The 20,956-nt window shown below is 31.0% G+C and overlaps 2 protein-coding genes across 3 annotated transcripts; one reads left to right on the forward strand and one right to left on the reverse strand.

The window, feature by feature from the left end:
• The first annotated feature begins 1,596 nt into the window (after window positions 1-1,596).
• On the forward strand, window positions 1,597-5,047 carry LOC114413321 (transcription factor bHLH137-like). Of its 2 annotated transcripts, none has more exons than XM_028377655.1 (8): window positions 1,597-2,129; window positions 2,472-2,621; window positions 2,785-2,850; window positions 3,028-3,096; window positions 3,194-3,280; window positions 3,391-3,588; window positions 4,285-4,425; window positions 4,564-5,047. In XM_028377655.1, the coding sequence occupies exons 1-7, from the start codon at window positions 1,764-1,766 to the stop codon at window positions 4,375-4,377; spliced, it is 1,029 nt and encodes a 342-aa protein (XP_028233456.1). In that variant the 5' UTR covers window positions 1,597-1,763; the 3' UTR covers window positions 4,378-4,425; window positions 4,564-5,047. The 2 variants fall into 2 exon arrangements, with proteins under 2 accessions (XP_028233456.1, XP_028233455.1); XM_028377654.1 differs by having other exon boundaries at window positions 1,603-2,129; window positions 4,548-5,047.
• An 11,924-nt stretch (window positions 5,048-16,971) lies between these two features.
• Window positions 16,972-20,324, reverse strand: LOC114413322. The gene is made up of 2 exons (XM_028377656.1): window positions 17,502-20,324; window positions 16,972-17,226 (listed from the first exon to the last, which is right to left on the reverse strand). Exon 1 carries the CDS (start codon window positions 20,080-20,082, stop codon window positions 19,147-19,149), a length of 936 nt encoding a protein of 311 aa, XP_028233457.1. The 5' UTR covers window positions 20,083-20,324; the 3' UTR covers window positions 16,972-17,226; window positions 17,502-19,146.
• Window positions 20,325-20,956: the final 632 nt, after the last annotated feature.

The following is a 20,956-nucleotide window of genomic DNA, read 5'->3' on the forward strand; positions in this document are numbered from 1 at the left end:
AAATTGTTGTGATTTTTTTGGATTTATCATTTTAAGACGTGAAATGGTGAGTATTCACAAATCACAAAAAGTTCAAGCTTTTTATCTTCCTTCCGATAAAAGAATTTTTATATATATAGACTTCGCTAATTAATTTATTTTTCTTTTTTATTTATTTATTCTTTCTTTCACCTTTTTTACGTGAACCAGGCATACCATAAACAAACTCAACATATCATAAACAAATGATGCACAGGTTTTTTTTATATTTGTATTTTTTCATTAACTTTTTTGTGTGAACTTTATTTGGAATAAAACAAAATCCTTAATTAAGTGAGTGTTTGATTTTGCATTTCTCTAACCACGTCGTCTCAGAATTCTGGTTTAATTCTAGATTTATGTGGAAGGAAGTTGAGCAGCTTCAAGGATGAAGCATGTCCAATGTGATGGACACGCATGCAAACAAACATTAACTCACATAGCCTATGTTTGGTTAATTTTGTGCTGAAATGCGCAAAGGGACGTGCGGTTAAAATATTTATAATTTATTTGTCCATTAATTATATTATTATATACATGAGGCTTGGCAGACAAATTTAAATTTTCTAATGTGACTGGACTCTATGTATGACCCAAACCAAAATAAACTCTGGGAAGTATATATCTCATCTAGCTAGGTACACCTTTATTTCGTACTATTCTACTAGGCGAATTTTCCTTTAAATAAACCCCCTGATTTTATGGGCAAGGACAATTTACAAGTATGTGTACAGCACAATCTATGTTCAATATAAATTTTAATTTTTTCTGGCACAACTTTCTGTGCACTTTACGGCAAAAATTAGTGTAACTACTGTCTCTAATAGTATTAGTAAGTCAAACAAAAGTCATACATCGAGCAACTAAAAAAATTATTTTATGGTTTGACAAATGTTAACAACTACGTACTTTATAACATTCGTTAAAGAAATGAAAATAATTTTTATTAAAATTATTCATTATATCAAACATTAAAATTATTTAATATTTATTGTTTAAAATAAATAGTTTATACTTCTTTTTAATATACTCTATACACATTTTTATATTATTTTCTTAATATATATTAAAAAATTATTATTTATAAAAAATATAAAAGTTAAAATATAGGTAAATATGATAATATATGAAAAGGATGCGAATCATGTTAGCCAGAGATGAAATAAAAAAAATTATAAGAAAATGATATGAAAATAGAGTAATGTTTAACTTATAAAAGTTAAAGGATAAATTGATCCAAAGTGAAAATTAAATATAAATTTTCCCTTATTATACGTACAGGATTTATCTAGAACAAGACAATTTTAAACTTTAAATCTATTAATAAATTATTATTATTATTATTATTATTTTTAAAAGTAGAATAGACAAAAAAAAACCCAATAAATAACTTTCTTATTTGAAGTATAAAAAGTCTTTATTAAATTTTATTTTAGGTCTCATTTATTGACAATCACGTTAGAGAAAAAGTTTGAGTTGATGACAGTTATAGAAAATAAAATTAAGTTGATGAGATTAGACCGGTCAAATGTACTGTCTCTGCATGGGAATGAGTTACTGCATAAAGATTTTCAGCAATTGATGAGGCAAAGATCTTTATATATAGACCTGACCTCTGAAAGTTTTGCAGAGAGCAACTTTTGCTGAGTCCAAAACTACTGAAACATCTGCATACCTTTGAGTATCATCACTTTCCTCACAATCTTTGATTTTTTCAAACCCCAAGTTTTCTCTCTCATCATCAAATGGCAGCTTTTTCATCCCAATACTACCATTCCTTTGTGGTTGACTCCGCATGCTTCTCAATTACTCCTCCCATTATAAACACTTCTAGTAACTTTCTTCCTTCTCCTCATTATCTTCACAATAATAATATTCAGGAAACGTCTTATAGTGTCACTGATAATAAGGAAACAAGCTGTTTTGAACAAAGCTCCAAGGTTACCATCAGTGACATTGAACTTTCTGTGGTAAAAAACCATAGTCCTGAGACTTCCATGGTAGTGGACAAGCTTGAAAAAGGTGAACAGGTCACTCAGAAGGTGGTGACCCGCATGGAGAAGAAGAGAAGAGCAAGAAATGGATCTTCCTCGAGTGACCCTTTATCAAAGGTAAACTTTTTAAACCAGTCCTTTTTTTTTTCCTTCTTTCATACACTACAATGTTAAACACAATACTACTTCCGTTATTTATTATAAGAAATAAGTTATAATATATTTTAAAATATCACGAGAGAGAGAGGAGGTGATTAGTAATTTAGAAATATCAGCAACACATTCTTTTTAAACTATTTTCCATAGTTTAGCTTAACGAAATATGATTCTATAATTTTTATAAACTTTAGCTAATAATATAAAGTTTATTAGAAGGAGTGTTACGTTGGTAGATTGTTAGCACTCATTTTATTAATAATGTAAAAAGTTGGTGCCTAATTACTTTATAAATTATTACAGGAGTCAACAGAAGGGGGAAAGAAGAAACAAAAGAAGCCAAAAGAAGTGACGAAGGACAAGAAAATAGGTGCTGAAGATCCTCCAACTGGGTATATCCACGTTAGAGCAAGAAGGGGTCAAGCAACCGATAGCCACAGCCTTGCTGAAAGGGTACAATAACAACAACTAGAAATTATCTCTCATATGTGAATTGAATATATATGTGTATGAATGTTAGGTGACTAGTTGGATATATACCAGAAGTCCCTTAATGCCCCAAAACAATCATGTCTCATTGTGAATGTTGCAAATAAAAAAAAATGGTTTGTTTCAGGTGAGAAGAGAGAAAATAAGTAAAAGGATGACGACGTTGCAGCGACTTGTGCCAGGCTGTGATAAGGTGAAGTTTCACTTCTTTATTCTTTTATGTTTGAATTATATATATATATATATATATATATATATATATATATATATATATATATATATATATATATATATCTTCCTTGAGACAGTTATTTGTTTCTATCACCCCTTCTTGACAGCTACATTTGATTTGCTTCATAAATATTTTTAGGTAACCGGAAAGGCCCTTGTGTTGGACGAAATAATCAATTATGTTCAGTCCTTACAGAATCAAGTGGAGGTAGCTAGTGGCACCACAATATGTAGTTTTTTTTTTGTTTTTAAGTTATTCCACATTGTTCATTACCTACAATGCCTAAACCAACGATTCTCTGCAGTTCTTGTCAATGAAACTTGCATCCGTGAATCCCATGTTCTTTGACTCGGCCATGGACTTAGACACCCTCATGGTTAGACCCGATCAGGTGAGAAAATAGAACACAAAATTTTTCGTGTGCTATTGATACATAAACATATATATATATAGTTTTCTCAAATAAGCCTAATGATGAAACTTTTTCCCACTGAATTTCAGAAATTGAGTAATATAGCATCACCATCACCACTACCATGTGTAGCACAATTCAGACCCCACCAGGCCATTGCTTTTGCTGACACAATTACCACCCCGACCACCACTACCAATAGCTTCCCCACAGCTAATAATGATGGCTATCTTTTGGATTATTCATCCTCACTTTTTCTTCAAGGCCATAGACCAAATATCTTTGAGGTATGTTAAATTAATGAAACCACTTCTTTATTGGTTTAAATTTTGGTTTTATTAAAAAAAATTACTTGTGTTTAAGGGTAATATTCTAAAAGCAAATCTACAATCTTTCTGTCAAAAAAAAAAAAGAAGCAAATCTACAACAAATAATCTTAATTTATGTAAATGGTAAACTAAAATTATTTTTAATGTAAATATAGACACGTTTTTTAAATTTTATTGGTCATAGAATCAATTCTTATTTATCATAATATCTAAAAGTTTTAAATTTTTTAAAGTAAATTATATTTATTGTAGAATCGATTCCGAAAATGTAAAATATTTGTATTGGAAGTTTTATAAATGTCAAATTTCAATTCAAGATAAATACATAATTAAGGTGCTTTTCAGCTAACAACTTAAATTTTTAGTAGATGGAAAGAAAATGAGGGAAGGAGAACCAAAACGGAAATTTAAATTGGAGTAAAAATAAATAGAAAGAAAAAATTAAATTTTATTTTTAAAAATCAAGTTTATTTTTCTTCAACCAAATAAAATAAATATATTATTATTTGTGTTTATTTTTTTCTTATCCAAACATACTAGTATTAGATAATTAAAAGATTATGAAAAATGACCAAAGAATAAATGAGAAAGAGAGAGAGAGAGGCTTTTCTCTTTTCTTCTTTTCCTATATTCTGACACAAACATAATTTTCAGGATAACGGTGGTCAGTTTTGGGACGTAGAAGACCAACGACAAAAGTTTCTTCATCCATATAGATTCGGCAATAATTCGGGTTCTTTCAATTGATTAATATCATATTCAAATAGCCTTTCAAGTCTACAAACATAGTATGCTGTAAGCTCCGAACTCATGCCTTGTAATTAATCCATTTTTTTAAAGGCTAATTAGTCCATCTATACTCATGATTTGTTTCTTAAGTAGTCCTGACCCTTTTATTTTAATATATCCTTTTTAAGGAACTATTGTTTTTAGTTAGGTTGGGAAATTCCAAACAAGTACCAGTATCTCAGTTGGAAAAAAAATCTTACATGCATGAGCACCAAATACCAAAGCTACGATTGGTATCACAGTATCATCATTTTGAGGGAAATTCGTGGTTTGGTTTGGTTCCCTGTCCCCCAAATTGAAGAGGCCTTTGAACACGATGAATAAAGTGCAGTAAAATTGATGGATGAAGAACACAACACAAAGTGCCGACCAAATAAGACCATATCTTTTGCTAGATCCGTTGTTCCGTTCCTGTCCAAGTCATACATATAGATGATGCACAAATTCCAAGAGACTGTGTCAATCCTACAGACTTGAAAATTATGTCATGTAATTATTAATTAAATTATAAAATTATATGTTAAAGAAAAATGATTCTTGTGGTGGCAGTTATTCTGTTGATACAGTTAATTTCACCGTTATTGAGAAATGAAAGGCTGATGCTACTCATCAGCTATTGACAAGACAAGCCATTTTTTTGGTGTAGTTCACTTCATCTATATTTGCAGAATCTTTTGAGTTTTGGCATTATTATGGTCTTTTCCAATTTAGTAATTTGGGACGTTTGATTTCCGACACTAGACAGATCCTAGGTACTACAACCTATGGTCTAGTCACAAAGCCACGCTAACACGTAGTTAGAAAAAAAAAACATAAATATATTAACTAATCAAATCATACAATTGGTAATTCGTGATCACATGGGAGTTTTCTCCTTTGTTGAAGCAACTCATGGGTAAATATATAAGAATACATAATTGTTTACTTTAATTAGAAAGCCTCTCATACATCAACGATATATATATTTCTCTTATTAAAGGGATTAATGTAAAACACTACTCTGATAATTATTAATTACTTCACTATTAATTTTTTCTCACGATAATAATTACATGGCTTGAGTTATGTCCAAGAGTTTCTTATAATGTAACCTTGTTTTTTTAGCTCAAAATGATTGTTATTATTTTTGTTGTAACTTACTATTTATAAGAATTATACAATTGAAATAGAAGAAAAATAAATGGAGAAAAACAATTCATTTGAGAAGTTTCTTAAATAAATGTTACTTTATTTTGGGACAGGTGAAGGCAAGTTCTTTGTGGTGTCTTTATCAGTAAAGATGTCACTGTTTGTTAAGAAGAAAAAAATCGAAAGTTGTTGTGTTGTCCCTATAAGCAAACACATCCCTACTTTAATTTTACTGCTCAATCAGTTTATTGTCACATATTTTGTTTTCGATATTGTAAAACTTAATGGTCCTTCTTTAGATTTTTCGAACTAAAATCTTACATGAAATTTTTTTTCAATCTAATTTATATATTTACAATGTATTTTGTCCAATTTCATCTAAATTATCTGTTATTATAAAATCGTGAGTAGTCTTTATATGATAATTAATCATTTTAAATTTAATTTGATTCTTATAGAACCCAGGGATTGAATTTAATATGATGATGTGTATGCCAGTTAATTTTTTTTTTATTAATAAATGTTATTTATGTTAGTAGAAGGGATTGAACTCACAATCTTTTCCATCTTCCACTCTCCTTTACCATCCAATTCATCTTATATATTTCAAATTATTTTTTTTATATATTAATCAATAATTTGTAAATGAGTACCAAATGTTATTGAACCAATTCAAGTATTTTTTTTTTGTTTTCATTTCTGTCACTTTAACCACTTAATTCAAGTATTTGCCACACACATACATAACATTTCATAGGATATCAATATGATATAGTTAATAATGGTCCTTTTTTTTGTAATGGTCCTTTTTTTGTTTTCGATATTTTTTTTATAGTTAATTTGTCATTGCCACTTTGTCAAGAGAATGGTTAACCATACCATTTCATAGGATATCAATATGATATATGATATGATAGTTCAGTTGATTGAATAAAGTGTATGAATTTGTCATGGATCTATAACTTTTAAGAATTAAAAAAATTATTTCCTTAAGTATTTGGTCAAATGTTTGATATTGAATTTGTGCGTATACAAAAATATTTATTAGGAGAAGGTAACTTTTTAATCAAATATTAGTATCTCAAGATATATTGGTCATTAAATTTAGGTTGATAAACCTAAATTAAAAAAAAATCATACAATATTGAAGAACCCCCAACCTATTATTTTTAATCAGTGAAATAAACTTTTATAATAAAGGCACCAATGGTAGCAAAACATAAGGATACAAACTTAAAAATCCCAACCATGGCATGTAGCTATCTAGTGCAAAAGCCTAATTAAAAAGCAATAGTTTGCAGTTTTTAAATACAGAGTTGCCTATCTCCCCCAACCTAATTGTTACCCATTGCTTATAACAAATTATTAAAATAATTTTACGTAGTTAAGATAACACGTCAACACAATATTCGTGAAATATTTGCTAGTTTTCGATATATATATATATACCCACACACACACAATTTAAAACTAAAAATAGTTAAACACCTATATATATTTTTATCACAAACAAAAATCTTCTATTAATTGCATTATTTTTTCCTGACCACTATTAATTATTATTTACTTATATTTATTCAGAATACCTACCTACTAATTATTATGTAATAATGCAATGGACAGTGATCCTATCTTCTTCCCGACTTCCTTTATAACACTGTTTGCTCTGTTTGCTTTCGAAAATGGTAAAGCATGAGGGATATGAGACAATAATAGTTGCCCCTAATTGTGTCTTTCTTTACAAAAGTGCTATTCTCCAGTTATGTGACAAACGCTAGCGGTGGGCCAGGCAAACAACTTACGCAACGAAAAAAAAAGACATTTATGCATGGCCAAGACGTTTCCTCGTATAAATAAATACAAAGTGAAACCCTAAAAGTTAGGGTTAGATTTCATTTCTCAAGCAACGTGAATATTTGTAGTATAAAAGGATGAAATTATTTCATCTCTACTAGCGACTAAATGATTTTTTTTCCTTTAAGTTATCATGACCGACTTAATGATAAAACAACGAAAGTTTAAATTTTATGTCCAAAAAAAAAATATTTGTGATTATTTTCTATTAAACAAAAGTTCTTATATTTTGATAGAAAGACAAATGTTAATAAAAAAAGTCAAATATAACTCACATTTAAAATATTTTTAAAAAAATTACTTTAGATTTCCCTCACGGTTCGACTAACCCTACTTTGAGCTATCCCCGAGGATATGTATAGATATTCTATGTGGAGTTTGTGTTTTGTATTTGTCCACTCACATTTTGCTTTCTCCTCACCGATCATATGCATCATTCCATCTATACCAATATTTTGGATTTGAACTTTCATTAAATGAGCAACAATATTTTTTTTTGGTGCTATGAGCAACAATATTAATACATATAAGCTAACATTTCTTGAGTAGACTTGTTAATTAGTTTATGGTGTAAAAATTAATAGAGGGAAAAGAAAAGGAACCTCTCTTCAAAAGGAATCTTTTTATCAATTTGTGATGTGACAGAAACAAATGTAGTTTTGCTGTGAAACAAACACTAGAAATGTCTCCCGACCCGATCAAACCAATGTCACAGCGGATGGAGTTAAAATAAAATTGACACATCTATTAATTGTGTGCGCGTACAACCTATGACAAGTCAGCATCCAAACCCTACCTGACTTTTTTGCAACTATATATACATAATAAAGCAACCTTTAATTTTCACGCGTGTCAAACTTTCTCCCGCACATGGTGAAACCAGTTAAAGGCTGGTGAAACAGTACTATCTCTGATTTTGTTTTTAGAAGAAAGACATATAGATTCCCAGTTTCACTTCATCATCATCACATACACGAGGCTTTCAATATCGATCTACAAGACTATAACCTTGCACCACATATATAGCCTACCAATTGTATGTGACTTTCCTCCAATTTGAAGGTGGCCACGTACATATTCCTAGAGTCTTCCCTTCCATTTCATATGACACCCTTTTGTGAGACGTCACATCTTAAAGGCTGAATCATCATTACTACTTTATAATTAAGTTTATGCCTTAATCATCCTTGCATGTTATTGTTTGGTACTTGGTAGCTCTCCTAGCTTTTTCTTTGGTGGGAAAAAGATGCAGGCTTCATATATACTATAGCTTCAGTGATTTCCAAAGTCGTTTTTAGTCAATGTGTGCTTCTTTGACTTGGAAATATAGAATCTACATGCATGCCTTAAAACACACTAGCATCTATGGCAGTGGGTTGGGGGTTATATATAGCTAATTAAATAATTGAAAAGTAGGTTAATTTGGTATTTAGGGTCGTAGGGACTAGGAAGCAATAATATTTACCATTAAAAGCAATAAAGCACATACTCCATCCGGATTGAAATATAAAAAAATCTGAATCATACCCATAAAAAAAATTAATTACCCTATTCAGAATATATGATGTTTAAAGTTTTTGTACATGTATTAAGCAATACAATTAATTTATTAAATTTTAAAGAAAATATTAGATAACTTTTTAATATATCTTTTATATATCTCTCTAATTAATGATTCATTTACTCTTCTTATGTATTATTCCCACTAAATATTTATTAAGAATAGTCTAGGGAAAAAGTAATGAATGTAACATTAATTTTGCAAAATAATATATTTTGGAATAATTTTTCTAAAAAACATCATATATTTTGGAACAGAGAATAGTTAACTTCATTTAATTTTGTTTGTCTCAATAAAAAAGTTAATTCGCTTCCTAAAATACCCTCTACATTAATTACATAGGATAAAATAAGAAAAAAATGTTCAAAATAAAACACCAATTAAATTTAAAATATTTTAGAAATACATCATTAAATAGGTGATAGTTAATAAAAAATTACTTATATTTTAACTGAACACATTAATTTTTTTTGCATAATTCAATTCGGAGGAAATATCTACTATAATGGAACTATTAGATCCAGGTGTTGTTTAATAAAAACACTTAAATGACATGATGAGACTTATATATCATAAGCTTAATCAGCTTGTTTGTCCTTATTACTATGCCGACATATGTCACATATCCATGTATGGATACACCGATATCTTGGGTTCGGTCCAGCCCTCCTAGCTAAACAGCATGAATGCATGATTAATTTCCAAAATTGAATGAAGTCTGAAATGAAATCTTTTCATGGGTCCTCAAAAAGCTAGAGTATGATTTTGACGTAATTAGCGTGAATTGAGATTTTTAATAAAAAAACTCATCACCGATAGATCAATCTTATTTGATGCTAATTATAAGTATAAAGCCATATTACTATAATAATTTGTAACATCATGCATAAGTGTCATGCTTTAATTTGTAGTCTGTGAAGTGATAGTGTAATTTGGTAAAGATTGATCCGGCATTAAGGATCTAATTGGCGGAATACATGGTTTGTCGGGTGTTCTTTGCATCCAATTGCGTCTATTAATTTGCTCGAGATGGAAGTAGGTGTGTGACAATGATGCAACAACTTTGCTCAGCAGAAAGTAGCAGTAATTATTATTGGTTTGTTAATATTTCATTTTAATTAGGGCATGCGTGTTCGAGGTTTTTCTTCTTCTTTAAATAGTATTTTTCATTATTTCTATTTTGTGGAATTTAGTTTTTTTTTACAAATTTGATCATTTGCTATTTGAATGGTGCAATTTTAATTGGTTTATTTGTAAACTTGATATTTAATACTTATATAAATATTACTGCAATGGAGTAATTATTTTTTCCTTAACCTTTAAATTTATAAAAAAATCTTGACTAATTCAAAATTTAATTAAAAGATAAGTGAAACCTAATTAAAAATTATTTTTGCCAAAAAATAAATTCAAATAATAATATTTATGTTCAATCTTGATTATATACAATAGAGTAATAACTCAACATTTCTGTGTTAAAGATAACTAGATTTAAATAATTTGCAGAGTTATAGATTTAAACATTGTTGTTGTCATTTAAAAAAGATTCCAATAAATATTTGATGTTAAATTATCGAATAGACCAAAATTATATAATTGAAATAATGGAAAATCAAATTCGGAAAAAGAATGACCATAATAAAGAAAATACAATTATTTTGTTTTTCAGAACCTCTTTAAATAGAAGACTATTTGGCGGGTATGTAGGGGGTTCGTTATGAATTATGATACGAAAATAACGTGACAGATTGCAAGAAATATGGCTAAAAAAAGAAGAAAGAAAAACTCTGGGATGTGTCTCCGGCTGCTTGAACTATATGATTGTGCTAAAAAAAACATGGTCGGCACAGTTGCAGTTTGATTCTGACAAATTTTGTAAATATATCTGTATCAAGAGGGGAAAAGAACAAATGAGTACTTGCATGTAATAACATTTGCATTATTTTTGGTGCAGCTTTTTGTTTGATTGTTTCACACCAGCTTTTATTACACGGATTGAATAATATCGAAATAAATATAAATGTAAAACAATTCTTCGCAAGTCAATTTTATAAAATTGAATTAAGTCCAATCTGACTTTCTAACCTATAATGTGTGTTTTCACATCAAACTACATATTATTTTTATTTGCAGTTCAAATGAATTTTTAGTTAAAAACTAATTCAAACTGAATCGTGAACATTCTTAATTCCTATTCCTCTTGATAAAACGAGTCCCAAAGTTCTACGCATAGGAAGGAACCCATGCCCTGTGTGATACGGAGCCCACTTAGGTATGATCCCTTACCATATAATTGCCCTGTCCCTTTTATCTTTGACGAAGAAGAAATATTGAAATAGAAATTGCCGTTGATTTGTAACACTTTGGACATGGGCTGTCCCAACAGTGCACTTACCACTTGCTTTTCTCCTCTTCAGTTCCTTGATCCTCTTGAACTCCTCTTGTCCTTGTTATATCTTTCTTAATTTCATTTCATATATATGCTACCTATGAAAAATCTTACTTTGCATATTAAATATTAAATAGCCACCTGCTATGTCTTCCGGTTAGGAAGCGAGAAAGAATATTTTAAAGATCGAATAAAGTGATTTATAATCATTAATAAAAAAAACTAATAATTAAAATTATGATAAAAATCTAGTACATACATAAACTCCGAAGTCGGTTATAATATTAATAGTTGATTTTATTAGTACAGCATTTCCCTCAATTTAAAGGTGTCAAATTTACCAAGAACACCCCTAAAAAGGAGAAAATTACTATATTTCAAAACATATTATCAAAAAGAAATATCATACATATTTCAAATACAATATGAGAAGAACGACGACAGCAATTTCTTAATTTTCAACGACAAAAATTGAGCATAAAAATAATTATATGGTATACAACTTGAATAAAATAATTATTTTGTTGCTTGATGCATGGACATTTTCTTTTTAATGCTTCCATAATTCTTTTCCTTTTTGTCATGAAACAAAAGAGTAGAATGCAAACAAAAGCCAAAATGCCCAGTACCCGGCAAGTATTTCTTAGTTGGGTTTTCAATGGGCCAGGCCATGTTTCATAAATTTTGTTGGGATATAAGGCCTATTAATCAGGTTGGGCTGTAGACAGTAGGCTCATTGAATCGAATTAACCTTGTAAATTGAATCCTTTCTATCATTATATAAATTGACAACAAATTGTCGTTTTTAAGTCAAGTTAAAACTCAAATAGCTTACATAAAAAAGAGTTAAAACTATAGAACATTATGCATTAACAAGGTAAGGTTTCTTTTTTAGTAACTTTGACTTTTTTTTTTTTTTAGAAATTACAAGTATTCTTCACTTAAGACAATCATATTCAAACCAAGTATCCTATAAAAAATAAAACTCATTTTTTAAGTATTTAACGCAAGTGTGTACTCATGATTTAAACCTGATACTTCTAGTTAGATTGAAATAATTTCACACCAGTTGATCCATGTGATTGCTGGTTGAGTAACTTTGACTACTAAGAATTTATTTAAACAATTAAAATTTTAAAATAATTAAATAATTAAAAGAATGTTATTATATACTTTCGAAAAAAAATAATGCTATTATATACAAATCATAGTATAATTTTACTTAATTATGGTGGCAAAATATATGGTGCAAAATCGAACAGGTGAAATTTGAAGATTAGCTAATAAAAAAAACTAAAATGATTCGTGTCAAGAACTAGTCTAGAAAACGAAAAATATGTTATATTACACTATATGATTAGAAAGATTAATAATAAGAATAAATTATTTAGAATGATATAGAAAACTCGGGAAGTTACTCTAAGGAAGATTGAGAACTTAAAGGGCCAGGGCTCAGTAGTATAGTTCATAGGATATGCCTTTGAGCTAGAAAGAACAATACTTGTTGTGGGAAGGAAGTAGTCTAGAGGACTAAAAGCAGAAGGAACCGCTCTATATTATTTGCCTGCAACAGAAACAAAATTGACTTCAATTTTCTTTTTCATTTTATCGTAATTAAAAATGTTAGAAAGTTGAATGCACGTGAAGACATAGATATACTCTCTTAACTTGACGGGGAAGCTAGATTGGAATAATGCATATATTGCTAATTAGGGCTATATGCTTGCAATGGTACAGCTGAAAATTTATTTGCGTGACCACAATTTTGAAGTCAACTCGATTAAATTGATTCTCTAATTCTTTTTTGTTTTATGTAAGGAGTTTCTTTTACCTCATAATAAAGGAATAAAGGGAGTGAAGTCAACTATGAAATTGAGACGAAAAATCTTGTGTTTTGTTTTTTTCTACCCGAATTGTAAAGCTATAAACCAATTTGATCACTTGACTGATTACTTCCCAGTTGTTTTGGTAATCCACCAATCCTTTTGTCTTTAATATGGATGTATATGGATTTCCAGAACATTGTAGTATAGTTAAAAAAAATTAGAATACTAAGAGCTCATAAAGCTGAAGGAAAATAAAGCTCAAGATCCCAATCACCGTTTGACTGTGAACTTATTAAAGGATATTAAAATTTTCTTGCAAATGACAGGGTATGAATTAAAGTGAACATATATGGCACACACTTTATCATCATTTCTCAATTAAACTGAAATTTATAGTTATCTATAAATAAAAAGTTTGTTGGAGCTTGTTCCTTTATATAATTTTGGTAGATTCCATTTAATTATATTACAGATAAAGAATGACGCCTTTCTACTTTGCTGAAAAAAAATGCCAAAGGTGAATATTTGTTATTACGATGAGTAGAAGCATTAGATTTTTTTTCTATCCACAAATGACAGTTGTTAATTATTAATTTTTTAAAACTTAGGATCTTTTTCGTATCTTTTTACCATCAAATCAATTTTATAATTGCGGTGAGAACTTAGAAATGAAATGGAATGTCAGAACGCAAAGAATATCAATGCAAGTTGGTTTATCAACATCCAAACTGTGGTAGTACCTGCAGACAATTCTGCCTTTTCCACCCCTGCCACGATATGTATGAGCAGCTTGGTCCCTCCTAGCTAGTTTTTGACTTTTTGGAACATATTCTTCTATCTCTATCTCTGGCTTTCGCCATAGTTCATTGGATAAAAGTTTGATGTGCAAGGAGAAGTCATGGATGAGACTAAGTAATAACACATTTAATTGATAACAAGGAATATATGTAGCATTATGCCACCGAGTTAATGTACATATATATGTTTGTGTCACATTATGACTACCATTTGAAGTGTGAGGTGTCGGGTATAAATAGGAGGTTTGTCATTGGGTGTTAACATAACATAGATAAATCAGAAGTCATCAAATTGAGAGAAAGGGTCTTGCATGTAGACAAGAGTCATGTCTGGTAGCCAAGGATGGACTTGCCTAACTATTCCATTCTACGGGACTTTATTTAATTAATTTGTCTCATATGAAGACCCTTGTTTGGTAAATTGGCAAGCTTCCTCGGCTATTTGCATGCCTCTTGTCTTACTTGTTAGACCTTCTTCACTCTTACAATACGCAGGTTAAATTGTTTATCATTTAAGGAAAATTTAAACCACTGCTAGCTGGTGAATGTACTGTGTTTGCTATCACATACATATATACACTCTATGATATGTGGCAACTCCAGGTAGTGTCTTTTGAGTTTTGAGTGGTATTCTTTGAGTAAATCATTCTTAACATTTTGCTTTTAGGATCCAGAAAAAAGTCATTTATTTATACATTGACAATCATGTATGTATTCTTTATTTATCTGTATCTTTCTTTTTGTATATAAATAGTATTATATTTTACATTTCTCTCTCTTTATCCCTTTCTCTCTAAGTGTTAAATAGTATGGAATGTCCATACATAATTTTTCTTATCAATATTACTAATCAAGATCCATCATCTCTTTTTTAGAAGTATTAACAACACCTTTCATTTTTCTATAATACTTTTTTTAAATATTTTTTTATATTATTGATTGAAATTCATGAAGGTCTCACCATATCGAAGATAGACTACCAAATAGGAAACTAACCCCACATTTTTTTAAGGCAAGCCCCACATATTGTAAGTTGTATGGTTCTTGTTTTTTTTTCCCTTTAAATCTATTTTTGCGGTGTTCGAGCTTCTTAAATGAAGACAATTTGTGTCAATTGCAAAGTAACATAAAAATGTAAAAAGTGACATTTGGTATATGAAAAATATAAATTAATTTTTTTTATTAATCAATGTTAGTTTGTTAATTTTTATTAGTAAAACTCTCTTCCCTTCTCTTCTCCTTTCACCTCCAAGCCAATGAAAATATAAGCTAATGAAATGATGTGTGGAGAAAAATAAAGACTAGTATTATGGCTTGGTGACATTATATATTCGAATGGCATTATGTCCTGGCCATCTTGAGGGAAATTTAATATCACCACCAGCTGCATAACAAATTTTATCTGCCATTAAAAGTTGACGTAATCAACTTTTTATTTTTTATTTTTATGGAAACAAGGCTGAATTATAACTTATTATTTAAACGTCACAATGATGGTACTGGTGATCTGGTATTTTTTTTTCTTATCTATTTTTCTGGCATTAAGTTCATCTTCAACCACATGCTTGTTCATTGGATGACATGAAGTGGAACCATTTATTCTTTATGTACGGTAAAAAAGGTGAATAATAAATCTTTTTTTATTTGGTAAAGGTGAATAATAAATCTGAATGAGTGTATAAATATTCATAGCATACGAGAATGAATAATTTTACTTGTATCAATATGAATTCATCCACGGATTTTTTATTGATAATTATGAAATTTGAACTAAATTAATAGTCATTTTTTAAATAATGATAATAATTTCTTCACTTTATTATTATTTTTAATAGAATAACAAAAAAATTAACATCTGTGTAATTTTTTATTAGTAAAAGTCAAAAGAAAAAGAATTAAAGTATTTTAGAGGAAAATTGATGAAAAATGAGGAAGAAAAAACATTGAAGAAGAGTTGAAAGGATTAGACAGCTCGCTCAGCATACAATTCAGGCTCAGCGCGAAGTCTCGTTCAATGCGTAACTCTCGTTTAACGCGAAGTCTCACTCAGGGCATAAGTCAGGAGGCTTAGCGCGAGAAGGCCCACAATGAAAGCCCAAAGCACACTTAGCGCGAAGTCAACATAAAATGTAAGCTACCTCGTGCTTATAAAAGTAACAGGAAGCAGAAGAAAATAACACCTTCTCTCTTAGGGGAAACCCTCTCTCCTTACTCATTTCCTTTTTTCTTATTATTAGTCATCCAGCTCCTTCTTCCATCCCTATTAACTCTTGAAATGTAAAGTCTCTCATGACTATGAGAGACTAAACCCCATTGTTGGGAGTCTGAAGGTCAAACTCTTGTAATGTAATTCTCTGTCTATTATCTAATTAATATTATTTTGTTCTATTATTCTTCTCTTTACTTACCTGTTATTATTGTTATTATGGTCTGATTATCCATATAATGTTTAGAGGGTAATGCATTGAAAAATGATTATTTTCTAAAAAACTAGGAAATGATATCTGAATAAATTCATTGCTAGAAATAGATTAATTTTTATTTTGCCTAAGAATTTTTGCATCTCTTATCTTAATGCAATTTGGTATTTTATCTCTGCAAAAAAAATTGAGAAAAAATAATAAATAAACTAGGTCTTTCGTGCGAGAAACAGAAATAGAATAATTCAGTAGATGCAAATGAAAACAAGAATTTTATAAATTAGAGAAAATCTCCTACATTACATTATAAGTAATTTTGGTATATTAAACCCTAACATTATAATATTTCAATTTCATCTATTGCATTAAATTGTTCTTTATTTTTTTCTATTATTTTTCTCTTTGCCTTACTCTAAATTTTAGACTTCTAATTCTTTATGTCTTTCTTCTCATCTTAATAATTCGACACTTGAACTTTCATTTTAATCTTTATTACCTGTGATAAAATTGATTCAGTTGTCAATAAATTAACACTTACCCATTACTATTCCATTCCCACTACAAATTAAGGCCATACTGATGATAATTGGTTATATATGTACTGCTATAGTAGCTAGCCTTTATTATAATCAAGCAATATTTCACACAAGATGGATGACCGGATAACAAATCTGTTTGAATCTTGTTTAGAATTTGGAATGGAATGGTCAAGTGAATTGAATTGCACTCCTCCACTTGGACTGTACTTCTGATCCTTGTCTCCAAGCTGGTTACAATAGTTGTAATCTAGTGATTAGAAAACTTGTTTCATTTGATGGCTTGAACCACTGATCTGAACAACAGCAAGAACATATCATGACAATAGTGATTTCAACAGTGACGGCAGCATACACACAACCAAACATGCGGTCCGTACGTACCTCTGCTAGCTAAAAGGTGTACATAAATTAATAATTCACGGTGAAAATTGATAGTGGCAATTTGATACATGACTCATACTACTACTAAGTAACTCACAATCACTATCATATAATTTCCATCTCTTTATAAGACGTTTGCTCTCCATGGATGCAATGCAATCATCAAACACAATCTTCGATTCCTTACCTCTATTAATCAGTTAATCTCCTAGCAAGAACAACAGTCAAAATACTTTGGTCCCATCAGTAGGAGTCCCACACATCTTCGCAGAAGTGTCATACGGTATGTTTTGTCAAGGCCTTTTATTCTTAAATATAATCAAGTACAAGACATGTTATTCTTTTGGCAAATATTCATTCTCTCAATGGAGCTTCCTTCTACTTTCATTCATCTTTTATCAAATTGATCCACCTTGTTAAAATAATTGATTTCAAATATGTTAATCCAAAGATAGATATAGCAGAAAACGCAGTAGAAATGCACTCAAATTTCAAGGAGCATCAACCAATAGTAAGATACACTCACTCATGCTCCACTAAGAACAACTAAATTTGCCACTTTTAGATGGTGCCTCCATCACTAGATAATACAAGACAAATAATTCTATGGCAGCATTACATGCTTTATATTGTTTCTGCCAAACAGCAATACTGACCACCATCAAAGTCACACTCCAGCTATGTAAAAAAGTAACTGCAAGTGTGTTCTCATAAACCATAGCACATCCACCCAAGAAAAGAGAAGCTTTAGAGGCAACAACAAAACACAGTAACTAAACACTAGCTCAGCCAATTCCAACAATCCTGATTAAAATATAAAACATTGTTGAACAGTCAGACACCAAATTCCAAACACGGACAGAATTTACATCATAATTTACATCATATCGCAAACTTGAATCCATCCTGCTGCTAGGTGTTGAACGCGGCTAGAGAAACAGATGTTTCCAAAAGAATTAATAGCAAGCAACAATGAAATTCAGAATAAATCAACATCATAAAATACCATGATAATCAGATAAAACCAAACCAGTTGGCGATCATATCTACAAAATAGATGTGCTAAAAATTGTAATAATTAATTTACCTCAATAATAGCACATTGGCACCCAAATGAAATATGCTAAATTTTGGAGGAAAATATCAGTTCTCTGGGCATTGTAACACATCAAAAAACACTACATCCTAGTACCCACATAACTAAGACATTTCCATAGACAACATTTACAAAAGCTGTGTAATGTAGACTAAACCAATTAACAATTGTTACTTTATGACCATATCACTAAATGTAAAAAAGCAACACAACACAAGTATTGACGCAAACAAAATGCTGCTTGTTTTAGCCTACACAACTTTGGTAAACAAGGTCTAAACAAGAACTTTGCAAGAAGACCAGAAAAAATTATAGTTATCATCCCAATAGACAGAATGAGGAAATTAAACAGCATGTCCCTTTTCTTTTGAGGAAAAAACTTTCCAAACAAGCTATACCATACCATGTCTATTTTTCCTTGGCATCGCCCATCCAAGTCATCAGAGAAATACAACAACTAGAATTGCTTCAGGAAAAATAAACAATTCAATGAATAGCTCCAACAAAATTCGCTGAGTTATATTTACTTGCACTGGATTTCAAGAAGGATATTTGTTTCTTAAATAATAACATGTGAGGTCCTAACGTTTCCAACCCTAAACAAAAAAAGAGTCATGAAAGAACATACTAAAACTCAGTTCAGTTCAGTTGAGCTCAAACACACGCATCTGAATAATTCGCTAAAGCTGAGAATCTACATCCGGCCTCTGGCAGCATCACCAAAAACAAGCTCAGCTCAGGAGAAGCCCTTTCCAAGCTTCTGAATGGCAGTGTACATTTTTCTCCTTGACCCAACAGCACTAATCCCCATATCCTTGAGATCCTCTAGAGTCAACATGGGCAAAACCTCATCATCCACCTCATGCACTTCAAACACAGGCGCATAGCGACCTAACCCCAATCCATTAAGCCAAACCCTAACCCCATCTTCAACACCCCTAACCCTCCCACCACCATTCTCATTGTTCCTATCCCCACACTTCCAATCCCTCACATCAGTATCAGACGGTGCAGATAGCTCAACCCCATCATGATGCTGTTCCCTTTCCCTACCCTTAAAAACCCTCCTATGCCCATCAACCCCCAAATTCTCCATACTATGAATAGGGCTTTGCTCCTTCAAAGGGCTCTCCGAATTCTCTACCTCAAATTCCCGATACCCATCATCGTCATCCCCATCTTCTTCCCCGTTATTATACTTCTCTCCCTCTCCCTCGTCGCCACCGTTGTCGCCACCGCCATCGTCGATTCGCAAAACCCAATTCGATCTGACCCTCTTGGTGGCGACGGAGCCTCTCTTCTTGGACTCCTTGACCTTCCAGCTGCCAATTGCGACGGTGTCGATGTTCCCCGGTTCTCGGTCGTTGCAAGGTTCTAGGGTTTCGTTAAACTCGCTCAGGTTCGTTAAAGGACGAGTCTTGGAGGGTTTACCTGGGTCCTTGTCCTTGCTGCGGTGGTGGTGGTGGTGGTGGTGGTGACTGTCGAAGGCGAGTTTCCACGGCTTCGGGTTGCGGCGGGCGTGGGGATCGTAGGGCTGGTCGCCGCCGATGTCGCCCAATCGGACGCTCGGCCGCCGCTGCCGCTTCGATCCGATGGAAGGCTCCGAGGAGTGAAGAATTAGGGTTCCCACGGCACCGTTTATTTGGCCCTCCGGCGGCTGAATCTCTGCCATTGCGGGTAATTAAGTGTCTGCAAAATGCAGAATTAGGGACGAATTGGGAAATTAGGGATAGAGGAAATAGAAGAATGTAGAGTGAGTGATTGTGCGTCTTGAAGATGTAGTGTGTACTAATTGTAACCCTTTTTTGGATATAAGGATATGTTCATGTCTAGTGTAACTCTTAACTAATAGAAGCTCATGATGCACACCACATTGTCGACAGAACCACCACGTTTTCGACCGAACCTGTTAGTGGTACTTCCATTTATTCTTTATTTAAATTAGGAAACAAATTGTGGGGAAAAAAAAGAGATCATGGATAAACATAGTAACATACTCTTTTTTTTTTTTTCTTATAAAAAATGAGTGTCAATTAATTTAAGTACCATGAATAGTTTTTCAAAAATTAAAGACATGTTTAGGGTTTGATTAACAAGGACATATGTTAGGGTGATTGTATGTTTTCAATTTTGTTAAAATAAAATTTGATTATTTGTGCTTTGTTGAGTAAGGAATTCTGAGTTGTGTAACTCCATGTATGGTTTGAAGTTATTCATTAATCTCAAATTAGAAGTTGTTAAATTAAGAAAAAGATAGTTGCTAAATAATGATGGATTTTTTATGTTTACATATATTTACTATTGAGGGTAAATCGATATATCTATGTTTAAGACTAATTTTATTGTTTTGTAGAGCACACAAGTCTTTTTAAAGTTTGTCTAATAATTTATCATCGAGCTCTAGAACATAAATTAAAGAAGAATGAACTCATAAATAAAATAATTGCAAATTTTAAAAATAATAAATAAGTTATAATTTTACATTAATTACTTAAAATTTTCTGTATTTTGTTAGTTATTTTATTAACACAAATTCTATTATTGTT

Source organism: Glycine soja, chromosome 5 (assembly GCF_004193775.1).
Source record: "Glycine soja cultivar W05 chromosome 5, ASM419377v2, whole genome shotgun sequence".
Taxonomy (NCBI): Eukaryota; Viridiplantae; Streptophyta; class Magnoliopsida; order Fabales; family Fabaceae; genus Glycine; species Glycine soja.